The 17676-nt window shown below is 42.4% G+C and overlaps 1 protein-coding gene across 2 annotated transcripts in view; it reads left to right on the top strand.

The window, feature by feature from the left end:
- PBX4 (PBX homeobox 4) overlaps positions 1-17676 on the top strand; it is a 22312-nt gene that overhangs the window by 870 nt on the left and 3766 nt on the right. The window contains exons 1-5 of one of the 2 annotated variants that reach the window (XM_025204001.1): positions 207-686; positions 5873-5946; positions 16170-16411; positions 16785-16975; positions 17269-17404. In XM_025204001.1, coding sequence (XP_025059786.1) covers positions 631-686; positions 5873-5946; positions 16170-16411; positions 16785-16975; positions 17269-17404 — 699 coding nt within the window. In that variant the 5' untranslated portion in view covers positions 207-630. Of the gene's footprint in view, positions 1-206; positions 687-5872; positions 5947-16169; positions 16412-16784; positions 16976-17268; positions 17405-17676 lie in introns of those variants that run through there. The other variant, XM_006023462.3, reaches the window with a different exon arrangement.

The raw sequence follows: 17676 nt of genomic DNA, 5'->3' as shown, positions 1-17676 counted from the left end.
CTCGCGCGGGGACGCGACGGCGCGGGGAGCGGGAAGTCGCTGCCGACCGGGCACGGACCCGGGCCCTCCCCTCCAGGGCCGCAGGGTTTGGCCGGGGCTGATTTCGGAGGAACACGCCTGTCTCCCCGCAACCTGAGGAACCCGACGGGTGCTCTCGCCCGCGCCCTCACCCGCTGGGAGCCGGTGCCCGAGCCGGTGCCCCAGGCCTGGCGGCTGGGAAGGACCGGAGCTAGCGAGCGGCGTGGGCTTGTCGTGCCACGAAGGAGTGCTCGCAGCTTCCCCTTAGAAGACGAGTGGTCGCGTTGTCCGGCTGCTTTGTGCCCCTTTGCGCTGTTCGTGACGGAGCAGGAGGTTGCTTAGTGCTTGGGTTTGGGGCCACGGCCGTACGGGTGCCTTAGGCTGGCGCATAAAGTTTGTCTGCCGGTTAACTGCCGAGTTACGCTCTCTCTCCCTCCACTACTGGAGGCTGAGCTTCATCACGGCCGCTGTGTTTAATATTGCACAACTACCGTAGAACTGGGCCCAGGGGGCTGCAAAGCCTTGTGTTTGTGAGGCAAGATTGAAGTGCTCAAGGAGATGAGTTGACCTGAATGTCTAGAATACTGCAATTCAGGTTTGAGCAGTTTTCACATGTCTGCCTTTCTTAGGCCTAAAGGATGCTGTGCTATCAATTCTTCACTTCAAGAGTTAAGTGTCCCCTACTCACCTTTAAATTGCTGCTTGCACTATGTCCAGGAAAGACTATGTATATTGTAGCCTCTTACAGTCCTCCCTAGGATGTAAGTCATTGCAGGGAGTAACATAACCTGATTGTAAAAATATTGGCATCATTCAGCATTTTCTAGCTGCTTCTCTTTGCCCTAGAGATATGTGTCCCTGATTGGCTCTGTGTATTGCATGCTTTGCTCACTTGGCATGTACCCGTTATAGCAAATAGGTAAACACGAGCAGGCAGTTTAGAAAAGGGAGGATTGTAGCTCAGAGCTAGCTTATGAAATTAGCTAAATGAATACTCATACTTCAAATAGCAGTCAGTGATCTGTGAGTTCAGTCAGGAGCCTGTCTGATTGTCCGCTATAAACCCCCACAAATGAGGTGTGCTTCAGTGTTCCAGAACCTCTCTAACTGGCTATCATTGTCCTCCAAAGCGATGCTGAATGAGGCTGGTTCTTGTGTATATTTGAAGTCTTGCTGTGCTGTCCCCTGAGCACAGTTAGTGTAAGCAACTCAAGTAAAAATACAGAATTGCTAAAAATAAACTCCTAAGCTTGTTGACTAGATGACTGGAATATAAGCAAAACTGTAGCTGTGTTTCTGTCAATATTGTGATGGAATAAGAGAGTATTTGTTGGAGCAGTCCCTAAGAGGAAATTCATGGTAAAGTTTTGCAGACTGTATATATGGAAAGAAAACATTGTACTGTGCTGCATTTGATCCATATTAATTTTGATTAATATTTTAGACTAGCTTGACTTGGGGAGAGGATGTTTAAATGATGTCGTGTTCCACCTCTCTAAAACAGCTTTCATTAAGATAAAGTTACTAGACCTCAGTGAAAACTCTCCATAGCTGCTGTGCAGAATGTATGCTCTTCCAAGCATACAGTTTGTTTAAAAAAAATCACAAAAATCTTTGCCTATGATACTGCAGTTCTGTTTTCTTCTTTTAAAATCATTTTCAGGATAGCAGGAAGTTTCCTTGTGTTGTCATAATTCAATTCTTTCTTACAAGCCAACTCAGAGCTGCCTAGTGCATTTTGTGCAGGTTATTGCTTGGGCCATCTCAGGGTCTTTAGCAACAACATGTTATTCAAAAGGTCTCTTTGAGTACGGTGGCTTTTTGAAGACCTGGAAACTTGAAAGTTTTTTGCATTTGAAGTGATCATACATATACAATAAGGGTTCTTGCACAATAAGGGTTCTTGCCTTGACAATAATGAGTTCATCTTCATGGAGTAGTTAGGAACTGGAAACCTAGGGTAAATAGGCCTATAATGCCATTAAAAAAGCAAAGAAAAGCTCCTTAGTCCAGTGTAAGTAACAGCAAGATGCCTCAGGGATATAGGCAGGGTGTTCCAAGACTCCTGCCTTTCTGCACAGGAACTTATTTGTTTAGCTTCAGTTCTTTTACTTGCTAGGGATTTATCTTGTTTCTGAAAAAAGCCTGTAATTAAACTGTACCATGTTACAATTTGCAAGCTTTACTGGGGCCCCTGGAGATCCAGGCCTCTCAGTTTCTACAGTGTAAATTTTAGGCTGCAAGCTAAAAATATGTGGACTTGAAGTTTTATTCATGGAAACAAGCCTGCCAAAATTATGGTAACATTGTTATTAGACTACATTACCAACTTCATTCTTTTACACAAGAATGAGAGGCTTATGATTTCAGGGTAGCTTTATACACCTGGTAAGACATCTGACTTATTGTTTTGTGTGCAAGCCAGTGGTTTTGGTTCTAGTTTGAAGCAAGCAGAGTTCCAAGGCCTAGGAATTCCTTGCTTGTCATCAGGCAAGGACAATAGACTCCGCTTGGCTGTCTTCTCAGCTGCCTTTGTTCTCAGGCTCATTTTCTGTGGGCATATCTTGATCTGCTTAGATATTTGTTAAGTGTGCAGTAGGCCTCTCTTGTTTGTATGCAGTGAATCAACTTGTTCAGTGGACTTCAACTTGTGATAATTCTATTTAACTCTTGTACTCTGTTTATAATGTTTATGGGAGGTTTGCAGTTGCCTGTTGTAAACATGACTGGAGAAGGCTTGTAAGCAATTGAGTGCTCTTTAGAGCTGTTGCCCATGGCTGTGCTAATGCTATACAAGAGGTCAATCTGTTTAATGTTTTAAAAAAATCTGAAAAGGTATTTCCCCTGGCTATGAATATTCTTTAAGTGGTAATTAAAAAGAAATATTTTGAAAGTGAGGGGAAAGGAGTCAGTGTGGGTACCAACCTCCCACAAAGAAATGACAATTTCTTTAGCTTTTTTAGCATCCTATTCTCCAGAGCCTCCTGAGATTTTTCTGACACATTGTGAAACTGCTCACATAGTTTATTTAGCAACTGTGATGGCTTCATCTGAATTATAGCCAGAGGCATAGCAGCAATTGAATTATTTTGTTGGTAAAGTATATGTTGTATGTAATGCCACTGCCACCTCTGCATTGTAGCAGACTGGTATAAGGTATTTTCATGTAGTTTAAGTATCCAACTGTGTGTGAAGATCCCACAGCAGATGTCTGCCAAACAAAAATGAAGATAGCAGAGTCTGCAAGAAACTTGGCCTTCTTTATTATCAAGACCTCTGAAAGAGACTGAAATCAAAATGTATGTCTTAACCTCAGAAAAAAACTGGAAGCAGTAATGGGGAGAGACTTTCTGATGATGGGAAGAAGAGGTAGAAATTCAGCTAGGGCAAAATAATTAACTTGTTTTAGGATGATGGAAACAGTTTTTGCTGGCATCTCAGCAGGCTGTTTATATATATGTTCTTCTTGTGGTTTCTCTGCTAGCCCCCCTCAGTAGAATGCAGAGACGGTTATAGAGTGTTTTTTGTATTTATATTTGCTCACTGTTTGGAAGTGTGAAACCTGATAACATTCCCCTCATGTACACAGAATTGTTGTGACATTGCTCACAAATGCAGTAAATCACGTTAACATTATTTAACTTGTGCTGAATGCTAAGGCTGTTGTTGAAATAGTATAGACTGTCAACTTGAGACGCAGTGAATTTCAGGCTATAAAAAGTAGCTTATAGTCTTGCCACTTGCCACTCAGTTTTTGACCAGTTTTATAGTTTTACACTCTTGTTTTCTTTGTTAAATGTTTTTGTATTGTAAAAGATCAGCACAAAGTGAGAGACCTGATATGTAGGGGAAACTATATGAAGGTTTTATCAAATGGTGGAGAGGATTTGGGTGGAAAGGGGGGGAAATGACGCACTACAGTGTGCTCGTCTCATCCCTTGGTTACAATGAATGTAGTGGTTACTTGAACAAAAAAACTTTGAGAGCTGCTTTTCCCCCAAGTCGACTATGCTTCCCTTAATCTATTAGCAGCATCCTGTAAAGTATAGTTTGTTTATAAAGGGGTTCAAGATGGTTTTGTATATAAACCATTGTTTCCATTCTCTTTAAAAAGAGAACAAGTACTTTTCCTATTTTAAAAAAAATGTATAAATCATAGGATGGTACCTCTCTCCACCTTATCATTTTTCTCCCTTATCTATTTTTGTTTTGTGTTAGTTATAAGCTGTTTGAGTCGGGAACTACATCCTCATCTATACAAGGCTTGACACTGGGTATTCCTGCAATACAAATAAGAAATAATTGTTGGGGTAATATCTTGGGCTTCTTTGCAAGGGTGGTCAATTGTATAAGTCAACTGGCGACCCTTGGGCTGCATGCAGCTTAAGATGAGCTAAGTTGCAGCCCCCAGGCTCCTGCCCAGTTATCAGTTCCCCTATCACTGTGGCTATAACAGCAACTGGAGTCTCTAGGCTCTGTGTCTCCTCCCCCGCTCCCCCCAATTTCTGTATTCTGTGCCTACCCCAGGGGGCAGGGAGTCTCAGCACAGTTTGGGCAGCTCGAGGTGAGGCCAGGGCTGCATGGTGCAGCAGGGGGACATCTATGTGGCATGCAGGCCAGGGGCCCATGACCCCACTGGTACAACCCCATGGACTGCACCAGCAGGGACAAGTGGTCCTTGAACACTCGTACATTGGACAGCCCTTGTGTAAGCAGTGTGCTCTGTCCGCAAACAAGTGTAGGGTTTTTTTTTCCCTTCCCTTTGCCTCTTGTTAGATATGCAGAAACTAACAATGAGTTTTTATACCTGTTAAAAACTGCCATATGGCTTCTGTCAAAGCAAATGGTTTTGAGGTTGCTGGGAAGCATAAACAGACTTTGGAGCTGGGGGTGCATCTCTAGCTACAGTGCTGTCAGTTCTTGCGTGTAACCCTTTTTTGTGACAGCTTCAAGGGAGGGGGACAGGTATCCCACAATGTGCAAAAGTTGTGAATACACTGATGACAGTAAACATCTTAGCAGTTCCAAAGCAGCAGTTAGTGTGTGCTGTGGATTCTTACTATGGATGTAGGAGACAGTCCACACTGAGAACTCATGGTTTGGAATATAACAAAATGTGAGAGAGAGGTCCTGGCACTAGGCTCACTTGCTAGTACTGAGGTATTGCTTATCAGATTGCTGATCCCATTAAGTACCCCCCCACCTTAGGTGATGTCTATACCCTTCATCCCTTCTGTATGGACACCTGAGCAATTCTCTGGTACATCGGGAGCTATTAAATGGAACAGTTTGGATTGTGTCCTCTGACATTCCTAAGCCAGGAGGGTTGATGCCAGGGAGGGTCTGACAGGGCATGGGTCACTTATGGTCCTAAGAGATAACAGAATTTTAAACCACCTTCTAGTTCCTTTTTAGGGGAAAGGCAAACTCCTATCCATCAGAAGACAGATAGATGGATACTTTGGAGTTTGATTAATTAATGGCACCTCTGTTCTGAATGTTGGAAACAAATTCAAATCTGTATAACGTAAAAATGCTGATGCTCCTTGTTTTAGCAGGACTACATTGTTTAGAGGAAGTGGAACAATATTTAATTTTGAAGGCAGACCTTTGTCCCATCAATAAAATATGTTTTCAGCAGAGCTTAACTTCTATTGTGCTTCCATGAACAATAAACAGTGTATGTTGAGGCTATAAATTACGTTGGTTGTGCATCTTGATTGAGTTGTATTGCCAGAACTTCTAAATTTATGCTAATCTTAATAATATGTAGATCCGGTTATTTCTAAACCTTGGCATTCTTAGCTCTCTTCTGTTCCAGTTGGCACTCATCCTTTCTTTCTCTCCTTTGCAGAAAACATGCCTTGAATTGCCACAGAATGAAACCTGCTCTTTTCAGCGTGCTGTGTGAGATCAAGGAAAAAACAGGTGTGTTGGAATTTTTAACGGTTTTTTGGAAAGCTAGTATCAGATATGGCTGGCTCCCAGGTCAGGTACTATTCAGATGGGCCTTTTTTTGTTGTGGAAGCTCTACAAATTGAGGCCTTACAAGGGCTCTTGCCTGAGTTGTGTTTCTTCTGTAGATTATATTTAGTTTGTGTTGGATAAAGTAGAAAGTGCCCTGACTTGAAGAAAATATTGCTACTCACTAGGAGGATTTTGGTTTGGAAAGAGAACCTGAGACAAATAAAGCATTAATTACAGTGTGAGCTGCTGCACAGATGCCCCAAGTGCACAGCCAAAGATGCCTTTAGAGGTGTTGTCCATGTATCATTTTTTTAAAGGGAATGATGCCAAAACTTTGGAAGAGCTCAACAGTGGAAAAAGCTCTAGCACATCGACAGAAAAATGGCTGCGAGAGAAGTTCCAGAAACACTGGAACAGAGGAGGCATGAGTTGCAGGAAATTGTCTTGACAGGTAGTTTATGTGACTTTTTGAGGAAGCAGGCCTGGTAGGAGTTGGTGGACTTCTGATTTTTGGCCACCCAGTATATCTGCTAATCATGTCTGAACTTGCAGGCAGAGATGTCTGGATGTTTTCTTGTGCTTTGTTAGGTGAACTTTTGAGCCTTTTGAACTTGGATGCTTTTTTTTAGAGGGTGGATAATTACAGCAGCAACTTAATTGTAGAGGATTTATTTTTTATTATAATCTGTTTAATATCCTAATGCCTTTAGTATTGAACCTGTACTGAAAAAAATACCTTAATTCACTTTAAGTCACTCTTTCCATAATGCCAAACTGTTGACCATGTTAACCATAGGACTGCTAAAAGGAAAGAAATCCAAGTGAACTCTGGTTGTGTATTTAGGTGTACTCTGTTTTATAAGTTGGAAATACAACTTCCCTTTTGACTTAAGCATGTTTGCCAGAAAAGACTCCAGTACCTCGGTTACGCTGGATTTGTTTTGGTCTCAGATTTTCTAATGTCTGCTGGTCTGTCTATTCCTTATTTAAATTATGGGGAGCAGATGTTATAGCTTGAAGCAGACAAAAGCCTGGACATACTGTAGCACAAGGTTTTAGGCTTTCTTTGTGACACAGGCACACAAGCTTCTTTTCTATCTCTGAATCGGTTTAAAATAAGTTTGCCCCTCCCCCAAACCTCTCCCCCACATTCCCTTTGTTGGTGTGCTAGTGTCATTCACAACAGTGAGGCTAAACCATGTGCCTTGCCATTGAGCAGCCAACTGAAAGGTGCAGAGACCTTCTGCCCACACTGTCTTTTTTTTTTTAAAAGGTGCATATTAATTTTCCAATTTGCTTCCTGCATGTAATTAGCCAACTCCCAGTCTTCTCCCAAAGTACCACTTAAACGATGGATTATAAGATTCTTTGTGTTACTTTTGGTTTAAATCAGTTGCTATACATGTTGTAGGTGACGTTAATTGCTACACCAAGAAAAATATACCAGACTATGTATTTTATTTTCAAGGGCATCCTGGATAAATGCAGTCCTCATACATCTTCACTGAAGGTACAGCTAATTCAAACAGTATATGGGGTTTTAAGGCAGTGCTGCTCTCTGTGGTATTTAGTGGCTTCATACTCCATTGAGGTACATGGTGAACATCCTTACTGGGGCGCCCTGTTCTTTGAGACCTGGCAGAAGCATTTATACTTTCTTTGAATACTAAAAAAGCCCATTCAAGTTTTCTTCTTGTCCTCTGTGGTGAGCATGTCAGATCATCAGTCTTGAATTCTAAGAAAGCTCTGTTATAATATAACACTTGAGACCAACTGAGGCAACCTTTGGTATTCCCAATAGCAGGCCTGTTGGCAGTGTGACTGTGGTCTACTCAGCTGAAGGTTGTTGGCTGTGGAATTTGTTGTACTTATGGCTAGCTGTGCTTGAATGTGAGAGCCCTCAGGATGCTGAAAGAGGATTATTTGTTGAACGATGCAGCTGAGGCTTTTCTTTTGGTAGCAGTAAATGGTGGCATATACTTGCAGTATGTATATGGAATGTGTATTAAAAACAAACAAACCCTAATAATGGACAAAGAGTCCTGGAATACATGTGTATGCAAACATATTACAGAGAAGGTCTCTAGGCCTAATTCCTCTCCAGAGCCAATTACTCTAATATTCCCTGTTTCTGTTTTTAAAAGCAGTGGTTAAAGAGGAATTTACTTAAATATCATCAGAATTGCTTTCCACATTCCAGTCTGCCAACACCTGGTGCAAGCCCTCCACAGACAAAGGGAGGTACGTGTGTTCAGCCAAGGGTGTGCATTGGCTTGCTGAGCTTGTTTCTGTTGATTTGCAAGAAGGAAGACTCCAGCTTGGCTTTCAGACACCGCCTTGAATTTTGCATAACTGCTATTTTAAAGAGACTATCTCTTGGGAAAACTAAGCATATTTGTGGATTTATTGAGAGATGAAACCCTGCAATACTCTTGTTAATGTTGCTTTGCATGGCAGGACTGCACTTTAAGCCTAGTTCAGCAGATCTTGCCAAATTAAGAGAAGCTATCTGCAAAGACAAACTATTATTGCTGATAATAGTGCCCTGCATCTTGCAAGTGCAGAGCAAACATTCACTAAGTCTCAGTGGTCCTACAAAGTAGATGTCACTGTCTTTTTCACAGGTGGACTAAGCAGGGTTGTCCTAGCTGTGTCTGTCAAGAGGTGTGATCCCTGATGTGGCTGTGCAGTATTTTTGGTTGGGGGAAGGGGGGGTGGGGATTGGTTTACTGTACTGGTAAAAGTGCTGCTTTGTCTATCAACACTAGGGACACTTTGTCATCTTAGGACACAAGTATTCCGACACTAGGAAAACGTATCTAATGTAGATATAGTCTTGAGTCACAGGACTTGGCTTTTCAGTGCCATGCCACGCCACTTATACAAAGTGGGTCATCCAGGTAAAATTTGAGGTTCTGAGTGTGCGCTCTGTGGCCAATAGATGTGTTTTCCACTAGCTTTTCTGCTCTGTTTCCTGATGGAGAATTGGGAGAGGAAAACAAGTCTAAACAAAGTGCATATTTTTATTTTGGCACCAGTGATCTCATACAGTTCATCACAGAGCTGTGTATCTTTTAATGAATAGTATGTAAAAATATTGTAATGATTACATTAGCATATTGAGTGAAGTTTCAGCACCTTAGGTTATGATGTATTTTAATTAAGGATTAATTAGAAATGATGGGAATTTTATTTGGCTTAGTATAATTATTGATGAGTGGGTATCTTGCTGGGGAGTATGCAATATCATGTATGTCTGACAGCCCCAGAGCAGCATTTGATAAAAACTTTCATAAAAATGATGGATGGATAATGTATGCCCAAATCTTTCTGTTAAGCAAGCATATATCTTAAGTCTCACTTAAAACATTCATTATAAGGTAATATCCTGTTATTCTGGTAATAGGTTTAACAATTGTCTGTCTTGTGGGCAGTAAATTAGCCTGTCTTCCTAGTTTGAACCAAAAAATAATAAAGTAGGAACCGTGGAAGTATTATACTCTTATTTACCCATCCTCCGATACTACTGTGTGTTAGTTGTGAACTACTTGGTATCCAGTACAATTGCCAGACAAATTCAGCCACTCCCACTTCTGTTCACTAGAGTTCTGACTCAGAATATTAATATTGCTCATTTTGTATTCTAGTGTGTTAAAATACTTGATCTTGGCCAAAAGGCTAGCATTAGCACACATTAGAATAACTGAAATGATAAAAATTGTGTTGCAGCTCTTATTTTGTTTATAGTGATCACCTTTAGGTATTGCTGCCTAAGAAATCAGTTTCTTCACCACTGGTGAAGAAACTGATTTGATAGAATGTTGGTTCAACTGATCACCAAAAAGCATATTTTGTTAGTACTATTCTAAGTGGTTGTGACTTGGGCAACCGACACAGTACTATGAGTGGAAAAAATGGTGCATCTATGTTGCTTGTGGAGCTTTTAACTTGCTTGGTAACTTTTTCATCCTTTGTTGATGTTCGGTTTTGGTTTTTTTTGTTTAGTGAATCTGTTGTTTGTCTGAGGCCAGGCATAGATTACAGGCCTCTGCTGCCAGAGCTCTGTTGTTCAGAAGCATGAAAAGGTGTGATGCCTGACTAGGATTGCCATGTCAGCAGAAGCCCAGAGTGTAGATGCAGTTATACTGACAGAACTCTTACAAGGATAGCTTCTAGGGGTGTGCAAAGCAGACTGTGTTCGATTTGGATTCAGCCCAATTCGGGGGACAGTGATTCGATTTGTTGATTCAGATTACTGTTCCAACTCGATTTCATTCTGATTTGGAGAATCGGTGATTTGACCATAGACACAGCTTTATATTTTTCTACATACCTCTAGGTACCAGGCACGGCTCGTGAATGCTGCAATGCTGGGGTGGATGGAGTGTCCCACAGGAACGTGGGGGGGCCCCCACATGCTCAGTGGTGGACCCAGAAGTGGGCTGGAAGTACTTCTGGTCCACTTACAGATCCACCGCTGAGCTCGGGGGGAACCACCCCCATCTGCCCCCTCTGGCTTGGCGATTAGCCATGGGGGAACCCCGCTGCGCCGCCCCCCCCCCGCGCGACCCAGGAGGCACCAGTTGCTGCGCTGGGGGGGGGCATCCCTTGTGCACTCCGTGGCGGACACAGAAGCATGCTGAGGGCCCCCCCTGTGCTCCTGTGGGATGCTCCATCTGCCCCAGCATTGTAGCATTAATAAGTTGCCTGGGGACCTTGAGGTATATAGCAAAAACATATAAAGCTGTGTCTGTGTCTAAATCATTGAATCGGAGGCTTCCAATTCCATTTGGAGAGATTAATGGGTCTCCTGATTTGATTCGGATTTGGAGATTCGGCCACTGACTCGGGCCAAATTGCCACTGAATCAAATCAGCGACTGAAGCTTTGCATAGCCCAATAGCTTGTTCTGCTCTTGGGGATTGTTTTTTTACTACAGTGACAGAATGTGCAGCTTGGCAGTAGTTGGCAGGCTAGTGGCTGGCACTGTGGTTCAGGGGAGGGCAAAATATGGCCTGTGGGCCACATCCGGCCCACCAGACAATTTCATCTGACACGTGGGCGCCCACCAACTAATTATACCCCACCCAGCCTATGCACCTCACTCCCACCCTTGTGCATGGAAGGGCCCAGCCCAGCCCAGCCCAGCCAGCATGCAGCTTTCCCCAGCATCCAGCAGCTCCTCCTTGTCTCACTGCTGCAGTGCTTGCTTTGGACAGCAGGATCGCAAGCAGCAGAGCCGGGGATAGGGGAGAGCTGCACTGGGAGCGGGGGTGGAGGGAGCTGCAGCTGGGTGGTGGTGGAGATCATGGGGCTGGGGCTGGTGGGAGTGCAGAGCCCATGCTCAGGGTGGGTGGCATGAGTGCAGAGCTCAGGTGGGCAGGGCGTGTGAGAGAGAGAGGGTGGGGTGGTGGGTGTGGGGACCCCTCCACATACTCCTCTGCATGGCGCACAGCTCTTGCCAGCAGTGGCTGCAGCAGCAGCAGGTGGGGGCCCTCTGGGTACTTGTGGCCCACGCAGGTGCTGCTGTCCAGCAGCACACTGCTCCAGCCAGTGCTGCATGGGAGGGCAAGGAACACAGCTAGGCTGGTTTGCCTGTATCATGTAGGGCTCCCTACAGCGCACGTGCAGAACCTGGCATTCGTACTCTACGAGTTATTTTTTTATAACATTAAAATACGTTATGGTAGGTGTTTGACTTCTAGTGCATGATTTGGGTTTTTTGTGGTTCAGATGGCAACACCTGAAGAGGGTTCTAGGGGCATGGGGGGGGTGGGGGGGAGGTTTAAATGGGGTGACTTCTGGTGGCAAAGGTCAGGGGTTAGGGACAGGACTTTCAGTCCCCAGTTGGCGACCAGGGGGTGGGGCACCTGTCAAGGGGCGAGGCTACTGTTGCGGCCCTTAACAGTTCACCAAAACTCATTAAGTGGCCCTCCAGCTGAAATAATTGCCCACCCTTGCTATAGTCAGATTGTAGAAAATTAGGGTTGGAAGGGACCACAGGAGGTCATCTAGTCCAACCCCCTGCTCAAAGCAGGACCATCCCCAACTAGATTATCACAGCCAAGGCTTTGTCTAGCCAGGTCTTAGAAACCTCCAAGGATGGACATTTCCACAACCTCTCTGGGTAATCTGCTCCAGTGTTTTACTACCCTCCTAGTGAGTTAATTGTTTTTCCTAATATTTAACTTAAACTTCCCTTACTGCAGATTGAAACCATTGCTCCTTGTTCCGTTATCTGCCACCACTGAGAACAGTCTCGCTCCGTCCTTTTTTGAACCCCCCTCTTCAGGTCAATGAAGCTGCTATTAAATCTCTTCTGTCTTCTCATCTCTAGACTAAATAAACTGAGTTCCCTCAGCCTCTCCTCACAAGTCATGATCCCAGCCCCCTCACCACTTTTGTTGTCCTCTGCTGGATTCTCTCCAATTTGTCCACATCCTTTTTGTAGTAAGGGGCCCAAAACTGAACACAGTACTGCAGATGTGGCCTCATCAGTGATGAATAGAAGGGAACACACCGACCATTGCAGCCCAGTATGCCATTAGCCTTGGCAACAAGGGCACGCTGTTAGCTTATATATAGCTTGCAGTCCGCTGTGACCCCTAGGTCCTTTTCTGCAGAGCTACTGCCCAGCCAGTCAGCATCCAGCCTGTACTGGTGCATGGGATTGTTCTGTTCTAAAGTGCAGGACTTTGCACTTGTCCTCACTGAACCTCATCTGGTGTCTTTTGGTCCAGTCCTCCAATTTGTCAAGGTCTCTGTGAATCCTAGTCCTACCCTCCAGTGTATCTACTATTCTCCCCAGCTTGGTGTCATCTGTGAACTGGCTGAGGGTGCACGCCATTCCATCTGATCCTTGAACAAAACCAGCCCTAGGGCTGACCTGTGGGGCACTCCACTTGATACTGGCTGCCAACTAGACATCGAGCTGTTGATCACCACTCTTCAAGCCTGACAATTTAGCCAGTTCTCTCTCCACCTTACAGTCCATTCATCCAGCTGTACTTCCGTGGCTTGCCTGTGAGAACGTTGTGGGAGACTATCATACTTTGACTTTAGCAAGGCTTTTATCATGTCTGCTGCTCTCCTCGCATCCACAGAGCCAGTCATCTCGTTGTCAAAAGCAATCAGGTTGCTCAGGCCTTGGTGAATCCATGCCGACTGTTGCTAAATCACCTTCTCCAAGTGTTTAGAAATGGATTCCTTGAGGACCTGCTCCATGGTTTTTCTAGGGACTGAGGTGAGGCTGACTGGTTTGTAGTTCCCTGGATCCTTCTTCTTTCTTTTCTAAAGATGGGCATTATTTGCCCTTTTCCAATCATCCAGCACCTTTCTTGATTACCATGAGTTTTCAAAGGTGATGGCCAGCAGCACCACAATCACATTGGCCAGCACCCTGTCCTTGACCAGTGCTGAAAAAGTATCTCTAACTAGAGGAGCCAGTGCCAGTTTTAAATTTGGATATCTCATGTCCTCCTAGTAGAGATACAGCCTAGCAAACTGGCAGGTAATTTCCTTACTAGCAATGAGGAAATCCAGTAAGGTTGGGACAACTTCAGTAAAACTCTCCAGATCTTGATCCTTCCCTAGGAGGACAGCTAGTGCACTGTTGATTGTCTTTGTTATTTAATTTTAGTCAAAAACATTTTAATTGAGCTATATATGTCCATTGCTATTTTGCAAATAATTTGGGAGGATATATTGACTGCCAACTTTTAGTGCTTCCACTCTTCTCCTTTCACATACTTAACACTGAAATTACCTTGGGAGGGGTGGGGGGGGGGTTGGATTCTTGTTGCTAGATGAATAGGTAGGTGTGGCAAACCTGTGTTTAAAACAAAACAAAACAAAACCCCCCTGACTAAGTAGAAATCTCATCTCTCTCTTAACAGCAAGCTTTACTGTACAAATTAATGACATTGTGTTTGTGCCAGTATCAACACAAATGTTGAGACCTAGCTGAACAATAACATTATTGAAAATACTAGAACTATATTAACAGCTGCCCCGATGAGCTCTTCACTTTTTTTTTTTTTTGCTTAGAAGGTTTATGGTTTTATTCTCAGAGGTCTCCTTTGGGGTAAGTTTAGGTATCAGTTTTGTTGTTTTTTTAAAGCGACTTAAGTGTGTTCTCACATCTCAGCTTACTACAGGTAAGCCAAGGCTGGGGAAGAGTTTGAAATCTCTGGTACAATAGGTTAAAAAAAGAAATAAAAAAAATTAGTCACTTCATAGGTTTCATCTTAACAGAGTTTATTTTAATGAAACTCACTAGCTTGGAAGTATAATCTATGATATGGTAATGATATTTAATTCCTCTCCAGTCACTTGTGACTTAACCAGAGGCAGCCAACCAAATTCTTCCCTGGAGAATTTAAAAGCATTTTATACATGCTTTTCAACAGTCTGCTTGAGATGAGCTTACGTGTAATTGATGATAACTAATGTCTAATTACCATAATTAGACAAGTGACAGAAAATTAAACTGCATCTGGGAGCATGATGCTAGTGTAAGGCAGACTCTGGTGTGCAGCACAGTCCACATTTGAAAGAAGTTCTACCAAAGCCCTTCCCAACGGTGGAGTGAGATCTTCAGTAGATCTACTGCTGTCTGTTGTGTTTTGTATTTTCCCATCAGAATACCTTGGGGTGAATTCTAGCCTAGAAAAGTAGTTAGCAAATGGAGTCTGTCCTCCTGATTTTTGTAGTCAGAGACTGACACCTCCCTTCTCAGCCCCCAGATTTGTTTCATTTTAGGAAGTTAAACACCTGGGGAGGTTGATTTGGTCTAATCTATCTCTTTCTTTGAAGAGCTTCCTCATTGTGGGGAGCAACTAATTTCGCTATTATGCTGACACAGGAACACAATCAACCTTTGCTTTACCCTTTTTTCCTGGCAAATGTGTAGCAGTGATTTGGAGAAGAATCTATGTTCTCAGTTTACAGTAAGACTGCATTGTCTCCTTGTATCGTCATCCTTATTAGCTGTAGAATGGTGTAATAGCATTCATATGATTTACAACATTTTATGACTTGACAGAACTTAATTAGAAGCTAACTTTTTTATTTTAATCCAGCGTGTGTTGAGGATTGTATCTCTGATTTGTAGATTTCTAGAAAGTTAGTAGTCACTTTTTATTTATATTATGTATGTAGTTTAATGTTCACCTAAATCCAGGCCTCAGTATGCTAGGGACTATAGATCACTCTACAGTGAAAGATCACTTCCTTTATTTTGTGTAGAATAGAAAAGTGTTTGTACTCTAATGTATACTAATCGTATAAGATTTCCAGTTTAGAAAGCTTTTGAAGCTTTCACTCATTTTTCAGAATCTTTAGCACTAAAGCCCTGTAAAAGACTTAAAATGTTCTTCTTAGCAAATAAATAATAAAAACTGGATTAAGAAAGGACTAGTTTTAACAAGTTGTGCTTTTATATTCTGGAAGCTCTAGTTTATAATGGAGATTGTTCAGCCGTGTTAAAACTAAGCTTAGACAACAGGTAATAATGGACAAACTACAGGTAGGTGTATATAAGTTCATGAACTCCCCTGCAGATTGGTTCTTTTACAGTTTGGTTACAAATGTAGAACTGTGGCTTTTTGGACTGCTTATGAAGTGGTACTACTAGAGAGAACTGTAGTGTTGCCAAATCTGTGATGTGCAAATATGGAGTAGATCAAATTCATCCTTGTTTACTGACTTCAATGGAACTGACACGTGTAATTTTTTAGGTAATAAGGGCCCTTGTGGGTCAGACATGGTGATTCCTCTGGTCAGTATTCTGATGTATTTAATTTTTTTTGCAGTAGTCAGCACTGGATACCTCAGTGGTGTAAGAGCTCTTGCAGTAAACCAACAGGTGGTAATCTGTTACTTGAACACACGATAGAAATTGGCCTAAGCACTGAAGCAAGAGGTTTTAATACATACTACAAATAGGGATTTATCTGAAGAAGTGTGCAGTCTATTTTTGAATGGATATTTATTCTTAATCATGATATTCTATGCATCTTAATTTTGTTGCTTTCCAGCTTCATTATGTTCCTTTTTCTTGTGCCTGAAGACATGGTTCTGATAAGTCTGGTGTAAAAAGGACTTTAAATAAATTATCAACGTTAAAGTTGGCTTTTTATTCTGCTTCAGAAATAATCTTGTGATTCCTCTTCATATTTATCTAGTGTTAAGTATTCGCGGTATTCAGGAGGAAGATCCCCCCGATGCTCAACTAATGAGACTAGATAACATGTTGCTGGCAGAGGGTGTCTCCGGGCCCGAGAAAAGAGGAAGAGGAGGACCGATGGCTGTAGCAGCAACATCAGGTGGCTGTCCAAATGACAATAGCATTGAACACTCTGACTACAGGGCCAAGCTGTCACAGATCCGACAGATATACCACTCTGAGCTAGAGAAATATGAACAGGTGATCTTTCTGCATGGAAGAGTTTTTATCATCTCAATTAAAAAAAATTAACCATTTTTCCTTTGCTGTTGGTTGTGAGCACAGAACAGGGAGTATCTTCATTTCATATGAATGCAAGGAGGGCAAATTCAAGTAAAAACCTTTCATCTCACTGTTTTAGAATAAGGATAAGATGAAAGGACTTGACACTTTTTATCTTCAGTTTGATGTCTGTTCATACTTGTTACAATACATTTAAGAGCAAATGGAGTAAATAAACTGAAACATGTAGACTCCTAAAATCTTCTGGGAAAGATTTATTGTTGGGGAAAATTAATTTGAGGAGATCTTTTATTGTTTGTCAATTAAATGTATTTGTTAAATTTATTTTCAGGCTTGTAGCGAATTCACCACCCATGTTATGAACCTGCTTAGGGAACAGAGTAGAACAAGGCCAATTTCACCAAAAGAAATAGAGCGCATGGTGAACATAATCCATGGCAAATTCAGCACCATTCAGATGCAGCTGAAACAGAGCACATGTGAAGCGGTGATGATTCTGCGTTCACGATTTCTTGATGCAAGGTAATCAGCAAGCACAACTTGATGACAACTGATGGATCCAAACAAGTTGTTTTTGTTTCTTGATGCCAGTAATTATAAGTGCTGCCATCCTAACCTTGACCTAGTGTAAATACCTTTTAAGAATGCACCACATCATGTCTGCATAAGTGTACTTAAAGATTAACACTAATTTAATTGTTGTTTGGTCTGCTTTTGTGTAGTTACTCAAACAGAGCAGATTTTAGAGATGACACATGCCCTGTGTTGTATTCCCTAACTCTCTAGCAGTAAGAGTAATTATAGTGTGTTTATAGGCGTAAACGACGTAACTTCAGCAAACAAGCGACAGAAGTGCTGAATGAATATTTTTATTCTCACCTGAGTAATCCTTACCCCAGTGAAGAAGCCAAAGAAGAGCTAGCAAAGAAGGGTGGTATTACAGTCTCACAGGTAAGAACAGGGGTTTTTTTTTTGGTCTGGAGTTGCTCACATTGTAAATGTGCTCTTTCTTTTATTTAAAGAAAAGTTTGTGTGGCTTCTTTAGATAAGTGACCAAGAACCACTGCTATAATTGAACCCTCCCAGTTCAGAATGGCTATCTGCTGTAAAGAAAGGTGCTTTTGTGGATCACAAATTGTTGTTTTTTTGTTGTTGTTTTTGGGAGGGGAGGTAAGTTTTCGGGTTAAGGTTATACAACTTGCTCCCTCCTCCACCCCTGCCCC

This window comes from Alligator sinensis, unplaced genomic scaffold, assembly GCF_000455745.1.
Source record: "Alligator sinensis unplaced genomic scaffold, ASM45574v1 scaffold707_1, whole genome shotgun sequence".
Lineage (NCBI taxonomy): Eukaryota > Metazoa > Chordata > Crocodylia > Alligatoridae > Alligator > Alligator sinensis.
Note: the sequence above shows the minus strand (reverse complement) of the source record. Positions and strands in the feature narration are given on the sequence as shown.